Consider the following 18685-nt stretch of genomic DNA (forward strand, 5'->3'; position numbering starts at 1 on the left):
CGGTGATCACCTCCAACATCACATGCTAGCTGGCACCCCCTCACCTATGCCGGAGTGACCTAGGTTAAAACCGAAAGTCTGCGAAATATACCTCAAAGACTGGTAAGATGGCATTTTGAAAAGGGTGGGGGTAAGTGCGAAGTACACATGTGCATACGTGAGGTGATATTTGAACGCGCACGTGCGCGTAAACACAAGTACGTACGTTTAGTTTTAGTTTATAGGCGTTTTTCATTCACAACTTGCTAGGCCGTCGTCTCTTTCCAAAATTATTAATTTATTGAATTTTCTCTCTAAAAAAAGTTATAGAGTCTAAAAAGAAAAAAAAGAGGAAGGAAAGAGGATGGAAAGAGAAAGAATCCTAAAAATAGTCATTTATGACATGAAATTGTACATATATGTATATATATAAATAATTCATAAAATAGTGTGTGGCAAAAATAGTCAACTGTGACTGATTGCCAAACAAAAACAAATCAAGAAGAAGAAGAAGGGCTATTTGATATTGTACCAGAATTACATTTTATACACGACAAGGAATCAGATTTCCCATAGGGTTGTACGCAAAATACATTTTGTACATCAAATTCTTTCGTTTTCTTTGTATTTATTTGTGTTCTTGATCCAACTTCATAATGTGTGAAGTAGAATATCATTTTGCATTCTATACCTTGCTTTCAGGGGAGTAGATTATCTCAATCACAAGATAGAAGGAAAAATATGAAATTTGATGTATAAAAGGCATGGAGAGTTGTCCACAAATGATGTCATCAAATTGAATATCACCCTCTAGTGACTAGTGATTTTAAAAAAGCTTTAACTTCCTTATTTCTCGCCCAATTTTGTTCAAATTTTCACTGATTTTATTCAAATATCTTAAACTTTACAATAAATGTAAATTAGTATGAAGGTTTTGGTTCCCTTTAAAGATAATATTGAGTTCTGGTTAATATAGAAAATAAATTCTCACAGAATCCAACAAAACTTACACAGAATGTTCAAGATTACAAATAAATGACATGTGCAAAATAATTTTGGTAGAAAATGTATAGTGGCTGAGAAATGAGCATAGAAAGATTAGGAAAACTGCTGCAGGATAAACAATGCAGAATAAATTGTAGCAATTTCTCTCAAAATACGATTCCCATACCAGAGCTCACTGACATTAGCTTTACTCGAGTATGAGTCTTCATGTTACAAGGTAGTTTGTCAAGCACTGTTGTCAGATCATTCATTAAATTCAATTTCTTATTATTTTCTGTGCCTTGATAGCATTTTAAAGACATTACATTCTCCTACTTCTATTCTTTGAAAAACGAAACTATGCGTTGAATCTTTATCATCGTATTCTTTAGGAGGGTGGGGGTAAAGCCGTTAAGTGCATGCACTGACAGCAGTGCAGAAAGGGGCGAGAAAATCGTCTTTCAACAGGGCATTCAAAACATTCTCAATTGTTTGGTTTCAGAAAGCGTAGAGTATAATTGAATGTAGACATTCTAAAGCCTTCCGCCTTGCATTCATCAGAGTAAACCGCATTTCCAGTTTCTGTATTTTCTGGCAGCCTGTCGTCTCGAAGCCCATTATTTTTGGCGCATTTGTTCATTCAGCTTCCGTTATAACTGTATATTGTTCGATTTTGGCTTTCTGTTCATTCTTGATGAGTGGTAAAAGGAAAGTTTCAGTACGTCACTATAATATGCTGACATTCTTAATTGTGTAGCTTTGACCAAATGATCAAAATGTATTACATGTTTCTGCTATTTTCCTTAGACTTTCAGAATGGCGTCAAAAACCGTGATTGCTCTCTACTTTCTGATTGCCTTAGCCGTGGCAGCAAGTGTTTTAGTCCAGGAAGATGAGATCAACAATTCCAATGCGTTGAGTGATGAGGATAACCAGCTCAGCAGTAAGCAATTTATTTATAATGTTGATAACCAACTAAACAAATACGATTACAAAACAACCAACCTAAAGCAATTCCAATAGTCGTATGCTTGTGCAGTCACCTATTGAAATGTGCCAACATGGCAATGATGTTTTGACATAATCCGATCTGATTTGTAGAAAGTTCGCACTTTTAGAAAGATACTTTTTATCACTTCTTATCCTGCCTGGCCGATGATATTTTGTGATAACTTTAGTTACCAACCAAGTTTTGCTGATTTGATTTATTGATTTATTATTGTTTCGATCATTTTTTGTCTTTTATTTTTGTATTGCAGTAGATGAGGAGTGTACTCATGGCACCCCCTTGACTCAACATCAAAGAATGCTGTGTGAGGGTAAATGCATCAAATAGTATGCTCCTTATATGAATGATCATAATGCAGGTGTCATTTGTAAGACGCACCTTTTGACCCCCGGGGATGGTGCGTCATGGTTGCGTCATGTTCCCCAAAATCGCGACGCACAGTACCGTCATGGCCGCAAAATGTCCGTCACAATACTGACCCATATGTGCATCATAGTGAGTCACTTTACCACGTTGCGTCATTTGGTGTGTCAATGGGACCGTCACTTTCTCCAAGCAGAAGTGTTTCTCAAATGTGCGTCATTGGCTAGTCATTTTCATGAAATGGTGTGTCATATGTTTGACTCAAATGTGCGTCGATGGAATGTAATGGTGTGTCACTTTCTGTGACGGAAGGTGCGTCATGGTATCAAAATGTACGACTCACATCGGTTCAATGACGCACCATTCCCGGGGGTCAAGAGGTGCGTCTTAAAAATGACAAGTGCATAATCCACCTCTCAATTTTCCAATTCCACACCTCTATCACGTAGTCATGAAAATGTAAAAAGTCAAGGAAGACAAACTTGAAAGTCGGCAAGATAATATTTCTTTCGCTGTAATCTATACCACCCCCGTTACCAGCCTCAAAATGATCAATGCCATTTTTAACGTAATAATCTATAATAATAGCGATACTTTTAACGCTGATATATTACTCGTGGATGTGCAGTACAGGCATAAACAATTTTATTGGAAATATTTATGATGGTCATGATCACCGGCATTGTTCTAATAAATTAGTGTGTTGTTTTAAAGACTACAAATTAAGAAGAACTCGACAAGCATGACACAAGAAGGCTTTTAAGTGCACCTAATTTCGGTCAAAAAGACTTTGTAAATAACATTTTTTGAAAATAACATAATGAAGGGCATGTTTATTTCCTTCAAGTCAGGCTCGAACGACCATCGTTGTCATTTGATCAATGATTTAACAATACATTGATTAAATAACTAAGCACGATATGGTAACTTCCTGTTTCAGGATTGCCTTTTCTTATAGAGGGCACGGAGTCATAAAATTACCTATAATTGAGAGAATTATCCAATCCATATTTTTCCCCATAGTATCTTCATAATTGTTAAAGGGTTGGGTAAAATTTTACTCATAAGAGGGGAAGAAAGGAACCATGCATGTTTGTTGGGTAAGAGTTTACCAACACTGGGTAATGTTTAACCAAGGTTGGGTACCTTTCATCCAACAAACATGCATCTCCCCATTTTTTACCTCTTTATGTTCAAAATTGTACCCAACTCTACACTGCTTTAAGAGTGCACATATACACCTGTTCATTATCCGTCTAGCAGAATCACACCATATAATATAACATGACTATTTCTGAAATGCAATCGGTGCAAACAAATTATATATTTAAAAATCGTTATATTTCCCCTTTTCTTTATTTCAGGTAGGGCCGGCAAATAAGCGCATCGAGAAGTTCGAGAAGCATACTAACAGGATATTTTCCATGTGCCTGTGGTCAGACGTCTTCTCTGTTTGTTGAGACTTTTGTCAAATTGATGCGAGAAAAAATATCATCTGTGATCAGTCATCACTGACCTTAATCCTAACCCCAAAGAAATCTTAACCTTGCCTCTAAAATATTTTTCAAAAATCAATAAATAAATCCATTTTGAATCTTGTTTCAGAAGTAAAGTATCAATATGCCTACATATAGCCCAATATAGTTTTGTGTTGACAACAGGTTAGTAACTTCACTGGAAAATTGTATTGTTTAATATAATGCATTGAAGAGTACAATCGTGTACATGTGCTTCATATGTAGAGAAAAACATGCAAATGAAACCATTGAGGTGTATACATTAATAGAAATTAATGATCTAAACAGTATGTTCCGATTGTAAATTGTCAAATTTTTAATTAGCTGCTTCATTCTCTGAACCATTGTGTACAAAAGGGTCTCATTAAATGGAATGACGTAATAATTCCTCCTCGGGTAATTTACTTTTGTTCATGTCGTGAGAGGGGTAACTATGAAAAGTAGAAGGGAGAGAGAGAGAAAGAGAGAGAGAGAAAGAGAGAGAGAGAGAGAGAACGAGAGAGATAGGGAAAGATGGACAGGGAGCAGGCATATCAGAGAGGTAGAGAGAGAGAGAGATTGTGGAAATCTTATATAGAAGAGGATATGAGATAGAGAGAGAGAGAGAGAGAGAGAGAGGGAGAAAGAGAGAAAGAGGGGGAGAAAAGAATAGACATGGAGCAGGCATATAAATAGAGAGAGAGATAGAGATTGAAGCAAGCCTGTATAGATGATACAAGAGGGAGAGAGAGAGAGAGAGAGAGAGAGGGAGAGAGAGAAACAGATGAGGTAGGGAGATCTATATATGTTCAGTTAAATACAAACATCTTCAGACACTATAGCAATACCCGTCCATTGGTCTATCTCATTACGTTCTCTTGTTGATGATGATGATAATGGTTTCTTTGATCTGTTTATTCACAGACGTAATCATCCAAATATATCAAACATGAAACTGGTGATATTGTGAAATAAGCAGACATGATTAAACAAAAAAAATTAAATTGTGAGAGGGAGAGAAAGAGAGGAAGGGAGAGAGACAGATAGAGAGAGAGGAAGGGAAAGAGAGAGAGAGAGAGAGAGACAGACAGAGGGTGGAGAGAGAGAGAGAACTACATCATACCTGTACAGTTCTAGGATGCCTACCCCCTGGACACCCCCCCCCCCCCCCCCCCCCCTCCGGATAACCACCGCAGTCAACTAGCCCCTAGCGCAACCACCTTTTAGGACGAATTCCCCCCTGGGACAACTACCCCCAGTAAACTACCCCAGGACAAATACCCCCTAGGACAACTACACCCAGACAACTATACCCTAGGACAACTACCCCCCCCCCCCCCACCCCTCCCTCCAGGCTAGGATAGTTGTCCGGGGGGTATTGTCCGGGGGGGGGAATTTTCCGGGTGTAGTTGTTATATGTTATATTTGTTCTTTTTTAAAGATAGAAAATAAATGGAAAATAAATTGAATTGAAATTGAAATTGAATTAAAATTGAATTGAAATTTCCATGTGCAGTAGGTCATAATTCGCTGACTCCAGACTTGGTGGAACTGACAACACCTGTTATTGGGTAAACACCGGTATGGTGTCAACTTCCCCATGAGAGCCCACTACTATGCATCTTTATAAGGAGAAGGGCATGAGTTGGATATGCCACACCTGCCCCCCTTTAATCTGCCAGTGAAAAGTACTGCAAAGTCAAGCCCTAATGCATAATCACCTTCATCATTATCTTCCTCCTCTTCCTCCTCCACATCAATCAGCCTCCTCATCGGAAGAATGGACCACGCCTTTTTTTTCTCCATCTCAGTGGCTGGTCGGTCTTTCTCAACCGGTTTCCTCCCCGGCATCTTCTTTGCCCTCTTGCGGCCCCGTCTGGCAGGCCTGGCAGAGGAGAGCGAGGGTTTCTCGTCCACCTCGGAAGCAGAGGTGGTGGCAGCCTCCTGGAGATGACGCTGGGAGCTGGAACCCTGTGTTGCCATGGTGATTAAGGAGGTGATGTAAAGGGGTTGGAAATTTGGAATAGTCATGGGTGCATGCTTCATTAGTATCATGTACTGCATTGAACTCGAGTCACTTGAAGAGCATATATATTTATAAATGCATGGCTATGAAGAGTATTTTTGATAAAAATAAATATTTGTTTGAGAATTGAATTTCATATACTTAATGGTTCACAACAAATATATCTTTATGTCACTGATATATTTTGGTAGTAGGAAGACTAGGAATGGTAACTGTCCTTGTTGAAGACAGACATCTATTGATCAAGGCAGCTCTCTCTTAAGCTGTGATTATCTTCACGTTCTTCATCTTCCTCCTGCTCCTTATCTTACTGCTCTTCTTCTTCGTCCTCATCAACCCTATCATGCCATTAGCATCACCATCTCGACATCCTCATCACCATCTTTGTCATCATCATTACCATCCTGTTCCCCTCCTCCTCTCATCCCTTCCTCCTTCCTCCTTCTTCCTCCTCCTCCTCCTCCTCCTCCTCCTCCTCCTCCTCCTCCTCCTCCTCCTCCTCCTCCTCCTCCTCCTCCTCCTCCTCCTCCTCCCTCCTCCTCCTCCTCCTCCTCCTCCTCCTCCTCCTCCTCCTCCTCCTCCTCCTCCTCCTCCTCCTCCTCCTCCTCCTCCTCCTCCTCCTCCTCCTCCCCCTCCTCTTCCTCCTCAACCTCTCCTTCAGATCTACCTCCTCTTCCTCCTACTCTCAATATCTGTCCTTACCTGTCCTTTGTTAGCGAAAGACTTCTTCTTGATGAGCGCAATCCTGGCAGCTCGCTCCTGGGCGGGGTTAGCCTCCCGTTCTTGTTCGCTATCATCCTCGTCCTCATCAGAAGCCTGATGGGCATGAATCCTGACAAAATATAAACAGATGAGAAGTGAATAGTCTTCCTTTCTTTTTCTTCAATAACAATTGTGATAAGATATACATCAATAAGTAAATTGAGTAAATTGAGAATAATAAACCATTAAACAGTGGATAACTTACATTGACCTATAACATAACTATTGAAAATAGAGAGGTATGCTATAGAAAACAAGACAAATGTGTTTCCTATATACCTCTGCCTTAAATTCAGGATAGGAAATGGATGGAATTATTTGTGACATATCACAATGGAAACAAAAAGCCTATAATCGAATGTCAACTGACGACTATGATCTTGACCTACTACGCCCCAACATGTAATTGGATCATCTTCCTATAGTAATACTGTCACCATGTTTGAAGCTCATACCTCAAGAAGTTCTTGTCATATAATAACAAGGGTATTTAGGTATTCAGCTGCATAGCACCCTCTCCAGGTTCATGTCATGTATTGTTAGGTTGTGTACATGTGTTCTCTCTTTTTTATAGACATTTACATGTACATAATGTGACATTAAATGTTTTTTATTGTTTGTGTACTTGCAATACATAATTTGTAATATCTTGCTATTCTGATATATTAATTTATGTAAAGTAACATGGATTGAAAAAGGAGATCCTTAGGTAATAGTTTTAAGTTAATCTTTTTCTTTTCCCACATGACTCTCTTCAAATCTTACTGTTGTTTTGTATTCACTGTTTACTTGATTTTGTCTTTGCTGAATTTAAGAAAAAGAAAAAGAAAAAATGATGATGATGATGATAATAATGTAATGGGCCCATAATGGGTCGGTGACTATGAGTTCAGAAACAAAATAAACACGAAAAAAGCTCGGAAATACAGTTGAAGTCCACTTTATTATTTATAAACTCAGCCGAAGCTCCAGTAGTTCAAACATTTTTAAATAGCTTATTCTCTCAGAGGCTGAGCGGCCCTATAGATTGAGCAAATTAAGCAGCACATCCTTAACAGAGTAACGGAACAAAATAAAACTGAGCTACAAAATCCCGCACACGGCATTTAAATACTCAGGCACCCGACGAGGCTTAAAAATCACATGATCTTATTAGCCAATCAGGAGGACCCTTACGAAGACAACCAATTACAAGATAGGATATAAAATGACCCTTAGGTCACCCGACCTCTAGACCAATTCAATCTACCAATTAAGAGAGGAGTTATACATTTAATTAAATATAACCAATGACAAAGCATAATAGATAGAGTGACTTGAACTAGGCACCAAAAAAAGTGGGAGGAGCCTACAGGAAATGAACACCTGTAATCAAATGTACAAATTCAAGTCCAGGGGTTGTTTACCCGTTCCTGGTATACTATCGGAAACATAATTAATGCTGTTCAACTTTGAGATGTATACAAAGTCAAACTAATAACCGTACAAATGATCATCTTAACCCAACTCCTCTGATGCTATAGCGCCCCCTTTAGGTCAATGTGTTGCCCAAATCAGCGTACCACTACAATAATAATGGGGAAGGGGGGGGGGGGTCAGGCTTATACCTCTGTATTATGTAATCAGCCATGGAATCTCGAACCAGCTTCATCGAGAGGTTATCCTGGTAACCCATATCTTGCTTCATCTGCTGATAGTGGTTGTGTATGCCATGGAGTTGCTACAAAATAAATAGATAAAAAACATGAGAAATTATGAGATGAAAAATAATCAATTTCATAAGAGGACAAGGAATAATAAATAAAAATAGATCAGATTTTGAGAGGCTCTTTCCAGCTAAACTTGACTTGTCTGCCACCTTCAGTAATTGATATCAAACTAACTTTGAGAGATGAACATGAAAACACATATCTGTGTATCTGAGAAAGAGAGAGAAAGAGAGAGAGAGAGAGAGAGAGAGAGGGAGAGAGAGGGAGAGAGAGGGAGAGATGAGAAGGGAGAGAAGAGAGGAAAGAGAGAAAGAGGGGGGAGGGGAGGGATGAGGGATGGAAGGAGGGGAAGGAAGGCATGGAAGGAGAGGGACTCTTATTTGATTTTCTACTTTTCAGTGTTACATTGTAGTTGCTGTGTGTAAGTTCACAACATCACAAAATCATGCAACTCATTAACAGACAGTGTTTGTGTGTGAGAGAGAAAGAGAGAGAGAGAGAGAGAAAGAGATAGAGAGAGAGGGGGGGGGGCAAGAAAAGATGACATGCTGAGAGTGCCAAGTTTCCACATCACATGAATCTCGGGGCTTATTATCATACAAACGTTCCCTTATATATGTCGGGCAACATATTGCACCTGCTTTCCTCAAACCTACTCTATCCATGCTCTCTCTCTCTCTCTCTCTCTCTCTCTCTTTCTCTCTCTCTCCCCATCTCACTCTCTCTCTCCTCTCTTTTGCTCTCTCTCTCTCTTTATCTCTCTCCCTCCCCCCTCTCTCTCCTTCGCTCTCTCTCTCTCTCTTTATCTCTCTCTCCCTCCCTCCTCTCTCTCTTTTGCTCTCTCTCTCTCTCCCTTTATCTCTCTCACCTAAATCATACACTTTCAACAACCCATGAATCGTGTTTCCAAAATTCTCTGTCCATAACAAAAAATGCCACTTTCTCCATATTCTATGATCGGCTTACATCCACTTAATAAACAATATGATGGACACCTAATTGGTTGGAAAAATGCCTACAGCACAAGATGATAATATCCGACATTCTTCACAATCTAAATGTGATTAACAATAGAGGCACTGCACTAACGATTTACCCTTGAAGAAAGGATAGGTCACCCATGTGTCATCTCAGACCTGCTGGACCCCAAGCCAAAACATAAACACATGACTTCAAATGACCCTCGATCCAGACCAGAGGAAATATCAAATATTTTTTGTCACAAAATACCTGGAGAACTCGACAGGTATTACATTCAATCATAACAGAAAAAAAGTAGGATGAAAAACCATGTTCTTCGTCATAAAACTTTGAAACCTAGGCCAACTTTGAAGTTATGTTCTTTGGTTTGCCCTCATTCTGATCCCCCCCCCCCCCATTTTTTTTTGCACCCTGGATGTAAACTACATGCATACTGTAGTGGTTTAGACAATGGTGCAGGTTTAAACTTCCTTTGTGGATTTCATCCTTAATTAAAGGTAAAGACCAGTTATGGTCATGCGATTGCATTGTGAAAGAAACGTTGTGAAATCGATCAGAAAAGGTTGATCATCTAGCATCTAGCATCTGCAAGGTTCTGGAATCATCAAAATGATAAGAAATTTGGCCCATTCTTCGTAAAGTTACAAGCACTATACACAGAAAGATGTATATGGGACTACCCTATATCTCTCACAGACCATGAGAGAAACAATTTTACGAAATATATGAATTAGTAGGCAGTTTCCCCCGGCAAATTTTTTATCATCATGTATTAGTCAAAACATATTCTTTCACATGATTGGTAATGAGAGCTTCCATTTCATTTTTTGAAATTGGGGCGTTTCCAATACTGGTCTTTACCTTTAAGATGCTCCCCCAAACTTTATGACAGCATTGATTATGACCTTTTCCGAGACATGCTCCAATGTACACCAGTATATGATAGGTAAACAGCCCGCACAATGAATGAAGAGGGTCAATCAGTGAGGGTCAATCAGTGAGGGTCAATCAGTGAGGCTACAAATAGAGAACGAGCCAAAATCATATATGCAGGCAGATCATTTACCACTTGAAAGCTACAGAATCCTTATTATGTAATCAGTTGGCTATAATTGACAAAAATAAATTACCAAATGTATACAGGTGTGCATGCATAGCCCTTGTAATTATTGTCTGTTTGTGGAGACAGAATTGTGTTAATTAACTCTGTGTTACGAACTATGATTCATCGTCCTTCGGGCTATAAACAGATGATATCATTATACAGACATTTGATTGCCTTGGAATACCATCTATCGCCTGAAAAAAGTACTTCATTTTAAATGAAACATTTGAGTATGGTTTTTCCCCACTAATTACCCCCCCCCCCCCCCCGCCCTCCACGCCTCATGGGCCTCTGTACAGCTAATAACCCCCCTCCCCCTCCACGCCTCATGGGCCTCTGTACAGCTAATAATCCCCCCCCCCCCTGCCCTCCACGCCTCATGGGCCTCTGTACAGCTAATAATCCCTCCCCCCTCCACGCCTCATGGGCCTCTGTACAGCTAATAATCCCCCCCCCCCTCCATGCCTCATGGGCCTCTGTACAGCAAATAATCCCTCCCCCCTCCACGCCTCATGGGCCTCTGTACAGCTAATAATCCCTCCCCCCTCCACGCCTCATGGGCCTCTGTACAGCTAATAATCCCCCCCCTGCCCTCCATGCCTCATGGGCCTCTGTACAGCTCATAATCCCCCCCCTGCCCTCCACGCCTCATGGGCCTCTGTACAGCTAATAATCCCCCCCCTGCCCTCCACGCCTCATGGGCCTCTGTACAGCTAATAATCCCCCCCCCCCCCTCTCCACGCTTCATGGGCCTCTGTACAGCTAATAATCCCCCCCCTGCCCTCCATGCCTCATGGGCCTCTGTACAGCTAATAATCCCCCCCCTGCCCTCCATGCCTCATGGGCCTCTGTACAGCTCATAATCCCCCCCCTGCCCTCCACGCCTCATGGGCCTCTGTACAGCTAATAATCCCCCCCCCCCCTCCATGCCTTATGGGCCTCTGTACAGCTAATAATCCCCCCCCCCCTCCACGCCTCATGGGCCTCTGTACAGCTAATAATCCCCCCCCCCCTCCATGCCTTATGGGCCTCTGTACAGCTAATAATCCTCCCCCCCCCCCCTCCACGCCTCATTGGCCTCTGTACAGCTAATAATCCCCCCCCCCCCCTGCCCTCCACGCCTCATGGGCCTCTGTACAGCTAATAATCCCCCCCCCCCCCCCCCCCCCCCCCCCCGCCCTCCACGCCTCATGGGCCTCTGTACAGCTAATAATCCCCCCCCCCCCCCTCCTGGGATTCTTTGTTTTGTTACAATCAATATCCACTCAAATTAAAATATCTTTTATAAATTAATAACAACAAAGAAAAAAAATGCTTTTGGATGAATTAGTATTGTGGAAACAAGCTACTATCTAACAACTGTCCATTTATGGAACATCTTTGGCAGATAAAACACTTATCACATGGATGGTAATGTCACCTAAACAAAAAAGAACATAAGGTAAGGACCGAGAAACAAGTTTGATGAGGATATATTTATAGTAGTACAGCTGTCACATATACCGATAAGGGAAAAAAAAGTAGATGACTCTTCCTATCTCTGAAAATATCATTCTTAACACTTTCTTTTCAGTGGGGTTTCCAGAATCCAGAATTACAATGAAGAGATTGAAGCCAGCAGAAGGGTTGGAGGTGGGGCGCGTGCCTCCTGTGCCCCCATTAATCCAGCTATGCATTCACTGTATAGCATTCACTGTACCCATTTATTCCTAGCTAGCACATGTGTTACAAAGCTCGAGTAAGTTCAGAGGAGGTTATTAATGACGTCTGTTGATAAATCTCTTCCAGAAAGTTGGCCAGCTCTCCTGTTGTTTTGAAGATCTGTTCCTGTCACCTCCTGTTTGCGGTTTAGAATGATGCCTTTAGAGGCAGGGTACTTCAAATTGCCCAACATCCCACAGCAACAATGGTCAGATGAGCAACTGAATTTTCAGTTTATTGGGCAAGTGATATAACATTATGAGCAAAAGATTCTCCATTTTAGTTATTCAAATAAACCAACGCAATGTTTGTAAATCTATACTTATTTCTTATTTCAACATTATTATCATCATTTATTAAAGTAAGCTACCTTCTTACGAGGGGTTACTGACTTTCGTGCCATGATGACACTCCCTCCCACAACTTCTTCTTGTCTCGGGCACCTTCTTAATTTAGACCAAATTTATTGCTTTCTCTTTCACCATTTTTTTCCATGAAATCTTCAATCTTCCTTTCCCTCTTATGCCATCCACTTCCAGATCCCACACTCTTTTCACAGGTTCATCATCTTCCCTTCTCAACACAAGACAAATCCATCTAAAATAAATCCACATCTCTTTCATACCACTTCCATCACAGTTTCTTCCAGACCCAACCTTTCCATGAGCTCACTTGTGCTTTTTCTATCGGACAGTTTCGCACCACACTATAATCGAACACATGATTTACAAATTACTTAATTTCCTTGAATATGCAAAAGATGTGCCCCCTAATTGTGTTCTTGGCATTGAACAAAGTGATGCACTTTTGGCTTTTTGAGTTCCTAAATTAGAATCTAAAAAGTTGATGCCCCGGCCTCCTTTTGTTTTTGCTTGTCAGAGATTTTAAAAGAAATCGATTGTGCACCTCCCACTGACGTAGTTAAATCGCTGCTAACCAGTTAAAGGCACACTGTCCTACTTGTAGCTACTTGCTCCCTCTATATAGAAAACTTCCCCAATCGGTGCCTGTTGGTCCCCCATGATCCTCTTTTTCTTATGTTAAATGAGAGCTGAATTAATGAAATAGCCACCTGTCACAGTGACCTCGCTGGCTCGCTGGGCGGTCTAATCCCTTCTTGCTGAAGTAGTAAAGCCTACCTTTAAAAAACACTAAACAGGCTTATTTTTAATTCTATACTTACTGGCAATATTGAAAGTTTATTCTAAGGCATTCACAACAAAACTATACAGGATATTTGCAAACTGCATTCTGATTATTGTTAACTCCAAAACTCTGTAGGTATTTGATACCTATATATATATAGGCTATCTTCAAATGCTGTTACAAGAAAGTATGAAAGCTATACATATTAAGGATATATTGACTGCTTTGAGAGGCATAGTGGTTTCTATAGGGTCAAGGGAAACTCACAACCTGCTATGACCCCAAGGCGCTTGCGCCGCGGGGTCATAGCAGGTTGTGAGTTTCCCGAGACCCTATAGAAACTACTATGCCTCGAATATTAAAAGCAGTCAATATATATTTTATATACCGAAAAAAAGGAAAATGTTGACTCACCCATTTAGGTTTCCATCTCTTTGAAGTCATGAATATTAACACCAACAATAACTTGTGTACAGTATGAAATCCAACAAGCTGTGCTCCAGTAGAACAGGGAATACCAAACACGTTTACACGAACAGTAACTTTTGTACAGGATGATATCACCAACAAGCTGTGCTCCAGTAGAACAGTAGAACATGAACAGTATTTTTGCTATCAGCAGAATCGATTAAGTCTTGCAGCTGAATGTCATCCATGAGTTGAAATCTTGGCATAGCTGTGTCCTCCATTTTGCCTCTTTATTGACAAAAAATTGGAAACAAAAAACCCCAGTATTTTGCGATCGAGACTAGTACACAAAATGGCGATCGGTCGTCTGCGCTGCGTGGATTGGTAGATTCGTCGCCTGAATGCAGCGACCAAAATCGAATTGCACTCAAACACCGTTAACGGTATTGTGCATCAGTCATCGCACAAAAGAAACTTATACGGTAACACGTAAACCAAAATGGGGATCGCAGCAAAATGACGTCACGTTTCACAGCCATGGAAAAAGTGCTATGAAAAATGGATATAAACCGGTAAAGCCGGGAAAAATGACTATGAATTTCAATTAGCGGGCATGGTTAAGAACATGACTGCATTTTCAACCAATCAGAAGACAGGATTAGTAAAGAATCTTAAAATGAGGTATATAAAGGCCTATAATGTCTGAACTGAAAGTGTCATACACATATCCAGTGAGGTAAAATCGAGTAAACCAGAAACAAAAACATGAATGAAAATGATCTCTATTTTTAATACCTGTCTAAGGTTCTAAATGCACATACACTTCCACCACATGACCCCTAAACAACCCAATGCCTAAATAAATTAACAAACATTTCATCATATCCTCCATTAAAACTTTTCTTGTAAAAATTTTAAAATTAAATGATCTTTCTACCTACATACCTATCTATCTATCTATCTATCTATCTATCTATCTATCTATCTATCAATCTCTTTATGTCTGTCTGTCTGTCTGTTTATCTATCTACCTACAGTTGTATATCTATCTATCTATTTATCTATCTACATGTATCTATCTACCTACCTATCTATCTTTAAATCTATATACCTATATATCTATCGATCGATCTACATTTAAATTTATATACCGGTATCTATCTTTCTCTCTAGCTTTGCACACTTGTTGTTACAACTCCTTGCAATCACTAGCCAAAGTCATAACTTTATTCATGGAACAAAGTTCTTACCCAAACCCAAAACCTCAAATGAAACCCAATTGCATTAACCCTAACCCTAACCCTTTTTTCTTTAATAAAATAAAGCAATGAGCAACTGTTCTTTGACATTATAAATAATGCAGAGTCACCCTTATGATATTCTGGTTACCTGTATCATATACATTTCTTTGGGCTTATACAATAATATCCCTTGTGTGAACTGCGCTATTAGTCCTTTCTACAGCCTTTTCACATACGGGCAAAATTCTTTAAAGCTGATTAGTTTAAAGAGCTTTAAACCAATCAGCTTTAGATACAACAACATCATTCACGCACAGAAAATTTTGGTGCGGTCGTTCGAGATTCACTGCTTTGTCACTGCTCGTAAATGCTTAATGGCTCTACTGAGCATTTAAAGACCAGTTTAAATACGTATAACCGTTCAAATACAAAATGTCAAGCTCTCTAGATACGGACTTCGTATCTGCAGCCTGCTTTGAGGGGCGTATGAATCGCGACTTTGTATCTGTCCTAACATCGAATAAAGGACGTTCACACAGGGAAAATTTACTTTAAAGCTGTTTAAAGCTGTTAAATTAAACAGCTTTAAACTAATCAGCTCTAGAATTTTAACCGTGTGTGAAAAGGCTGCTAGTTTCCTTCAATGGGATCACAACATTGGTCAATTAATGGCTAATTTGCTAGAGAAGAAACACTTAGACTATCATGCTCTAGTACAGCTGTAGCTCAAGCTAATTCTTTGAGCAGTGATATCGCTCAACTACAAATGGAGAAGAGAAATCTCAAACTCTGTTTATTTTTTCAAGAATCAGTCAAATATCTTGAGCTCTTCTTTGCTTGCCGAGGCTAGTGGAGACACACACAATGGTACTAGGAGGGGCAAAAGATTCACGCACATTTTTCAGGGAGTCACCAAAATCTAATAATTCAATGACCCACATGGCATTGTAGAAGTAGAACTATAACAAAATAACTTCCAATTCCTGATCAATTGTTATGAGACAATATGTGGCCAATTTTTGGCCTAATTTTTTACTCTCATTTCTCCCGAGATCAAGAAAATCAATAAAACTGTTCAACTAGACAAAGAGTAGTTCTCATAAAATTTCTAAATTGTCCTACTCAAAATATTGCTTGTCATGTTTCCTTTGTGTCAGTTAAGGATTGTCACCTAGACAGCTGACTCGTAAATTGAATGGTCTAATAGTATGTCCCTCTGGAGGCTTCTTCTACCAACATTGTGACTCTTAAGGCCAATAAAAAAATTCACAATTTTATTTGGATGAAGATGAACACAATTAGATGGGCAGGAAGAGAGATTCATCTTGAAGAAATTGAAAGCGAAAGTTATGGAGACTTGGAAGCCATCATCAGAAGAGACAAATAAATACCATGTGGGCACCTTTAAAGAGATAGTTACATTCTGGTGAAGATGACAATTAAACCTTGTGTCTACTTCGGTGTCAACTCTTTCTTATGGTCATCGCTCTTTTTGCAAAGCTTCTGCTGAACTTTGGAACAAACGACCTTTGCATGTCAAAAACTGTCAACCAATTCAAAACTTGTCTTATACATTGATGTATATTTCATATGTATTGTAATTTGTAGGTTTATATATTTATTTATTTTTTTGTTTAATATGTAATTGTTTGTCATTGTATTTTGTTTGTTATAGCGCTTAGAGACTTCAGTGGTAAATGCTTTATGAGCACCGTTTTATTATTATTAATTATTATTAATTTGGGGGCTTCTCATTCCTTTAACTCCAGTTTGGAAGAATATTAGAGAAGAAATGTTCCTTCTTTTAAGATTTTTCTCCAAACGCTGTCATATTACCTTAGGGATGAAAAATAGATGAAAAGACTAAACCAAACCATGTGTGCATGCATGTCTACACTGTAATTTAATCAACTAATATTTGGGTGCAATGCCAGTAATTTCAAGCAAGACCGGGTCAATTTCTCATCATTTTGATGATTTGATAGTTTCATAAACTTGCAAAATGCATCATGCACTACATAACCAAACTTTCCTGATTGCTTCCAGACGATTTCTTTCACAATACTACGGCATGACCAGGACTCAACTTCATCTGAAACTTGAAGGCAATTTCTCCTACTGATTGTGGCTGAGACACAGCATGGTGAAGGTAAACCACTGAGCAGACAATAATTATTTTCTGATACATGAGATATACTCTCAGTTCACTTATACTATTCTTATGACTCATATATAAATGAAACAAGTATATGCTGCAGACACAGCATGAGCTAAAACCACTAAATTCACAATAATTATCTTCTCATACATGAGATACTCTGCATAGTTCACTTATTCTTATAACTTTTATATATACACAGGAGAATAAAAAAAAAAAAAGTAAATGCGGCCAAACCAAGATCTACAGTGAAATTATGGAATAACTGTATCCAGTTATTATTATTAAGACAGTATAGTTATAATATTGAAATGTAATTTCAATGAAATTTCTAATCTGCAGACTCGGTGCAGCTTTCAGAAGAAAATCATGACAGTTACTTCCAGAATGTTTAACAACTTTTGGCATTTCAACCTCACTTTGGAAATGAATGTGTAGTACAGTGAATGTCGTACTGTTTTCATTGAAACTTTTAGAAAGAAGTTTTAATATAAGGAACTACATTTCAGATACCCAGTTGAAATTAAATATACAAAACAAATAGAAAACATGCCACACGGTGCTATCCATAATCCTTAATTACAACATCATTTAGAAATATTTGTTTTATAATAGCTAAAATTTAAGTGGATCAGGCAAAAAAACAAAAACATTGTGATGTTTGTTTATATTCATAATAACTTCATCACAAACTTGCGTGTGGTGAATCTATATATAATTGAAATATGAACACAATATGTATAATAAGTTTATCAGTTTCACCCAAGATTCGTCTGCACCCTATAATTTAGAAATAGGAGAGCAGTATACAGGAAGCGATAAATTCTTCCTGTTTCCTTCCTTTTCTTCCCAAAAGCCAAACCACACAATGAACATATCTTTGCTCAAATCTATACGATAATTGTGTAGATATGTAGAAATGCCAAACTTTCTCTTCCTCAAAGTTGTTTTCATTTGTTTGTCTAGATCTATATAACTATCCATATCTATCTTACTACATGCATCCATCTCTAAATTTCCAGACATCTAACATCTCCTTGTTCTCATCCAAATCACCTTGTAAAAATCATTGTCCTAGCTGCTCCTTCCCTTCATTACATAATCCTCGCCCCCCCCCCCCCATACCCCTCAATCTTCCACTTCAAAAGTGAGACTGACGTCCCACCGCACAACCTATAAAAAGACGCTCAACCACACATCCAGCTGATCACAACACCATGGACTGTTTCTCTCTCTCTCAATCCCCCTATTCAGACGAGCAAAAATTATTTTATACATGATTATATTTAGCTATACCATAAGTTATTAACTTATTTCTAGTCTGAACAACACATAATGAAATGTGGTACACTTTGTTTCGATCGAAAATCAGATAAAGAATCAGGGTCCACTTCCATAACGTGAAAGTACGAAAACCAAACATTTGGACGGGGCTTATCATGAGCGCACATTAATGTTTTTCCAACTATCATTTCAATTATTCAGAACAAGCTTCCATATAGGATACCTTTTTATATGTGAACACCTCTTTCACTATGCATTGTTTCTTTACATGACGTATTAATTGTCTTGGTATGAATTTCAAATAACTTTCCTGTACTCTGAACACTGCACACT

General features: G+C 39.1%; 1 protein-coding gene and 1 long non-coding RNA gene across 2 annotated transcripts in view; one reads left to right on the forward strand and one right to left on the reverse strand.

Moving 5' to 3' along the window:
* The window catches only part of LOC754634 (snRNA-activating protein complex subunit 1), a 73973-nt gene that overhangs the window by 11195 nt on the left and 44093 nt on the right, over positions 1-18685 (reverse strand). The window contains exons 7-9 of the mRNA XM_030990507.1: positions 8227-8339; positions 6560-6689; positions 5553-5802 (exon numbers count right to left, since the gene is read on the reverse strand). Coding sequence (XP_030846367.1) covers positions 5553-5802; positions 6560-6689; positions 8227-8339 — 493 coding nt within the window. The remainder of the gene's footprint in view (positions 1-5552; positions 5803-6559; positions 6690-8226; positions 8340-18685) is intronic.
* On the forward strand, positions 2002-4237 carry LOC115926090. Its single transcript, XR_004064959.1, has 2 exons — positions 2002-2282; positions 3700-4237. It is a non-coding gene; the product is annotated as an uncharacterized LOC115926090 (long non-coding RNA).

Source organism: Strongylocentrotus purpuratus, unplaced genomic scaffold (assembly GCF_000002235.5).
Source record: "Strongylocentrotus purpuratus isolate Spur 01 unplaced genomic scaffold, Spur_5.0 spur5_scaffold_19, whole genome shotgun sequence".
Lineage (NCBI taxonomy): Eukaryota > Metazoa > Echinodermata > Echinoidea > Camarodonta > Strongylocentrotidae > Strongylocentrotus > Strongylocentrotus purpuratus.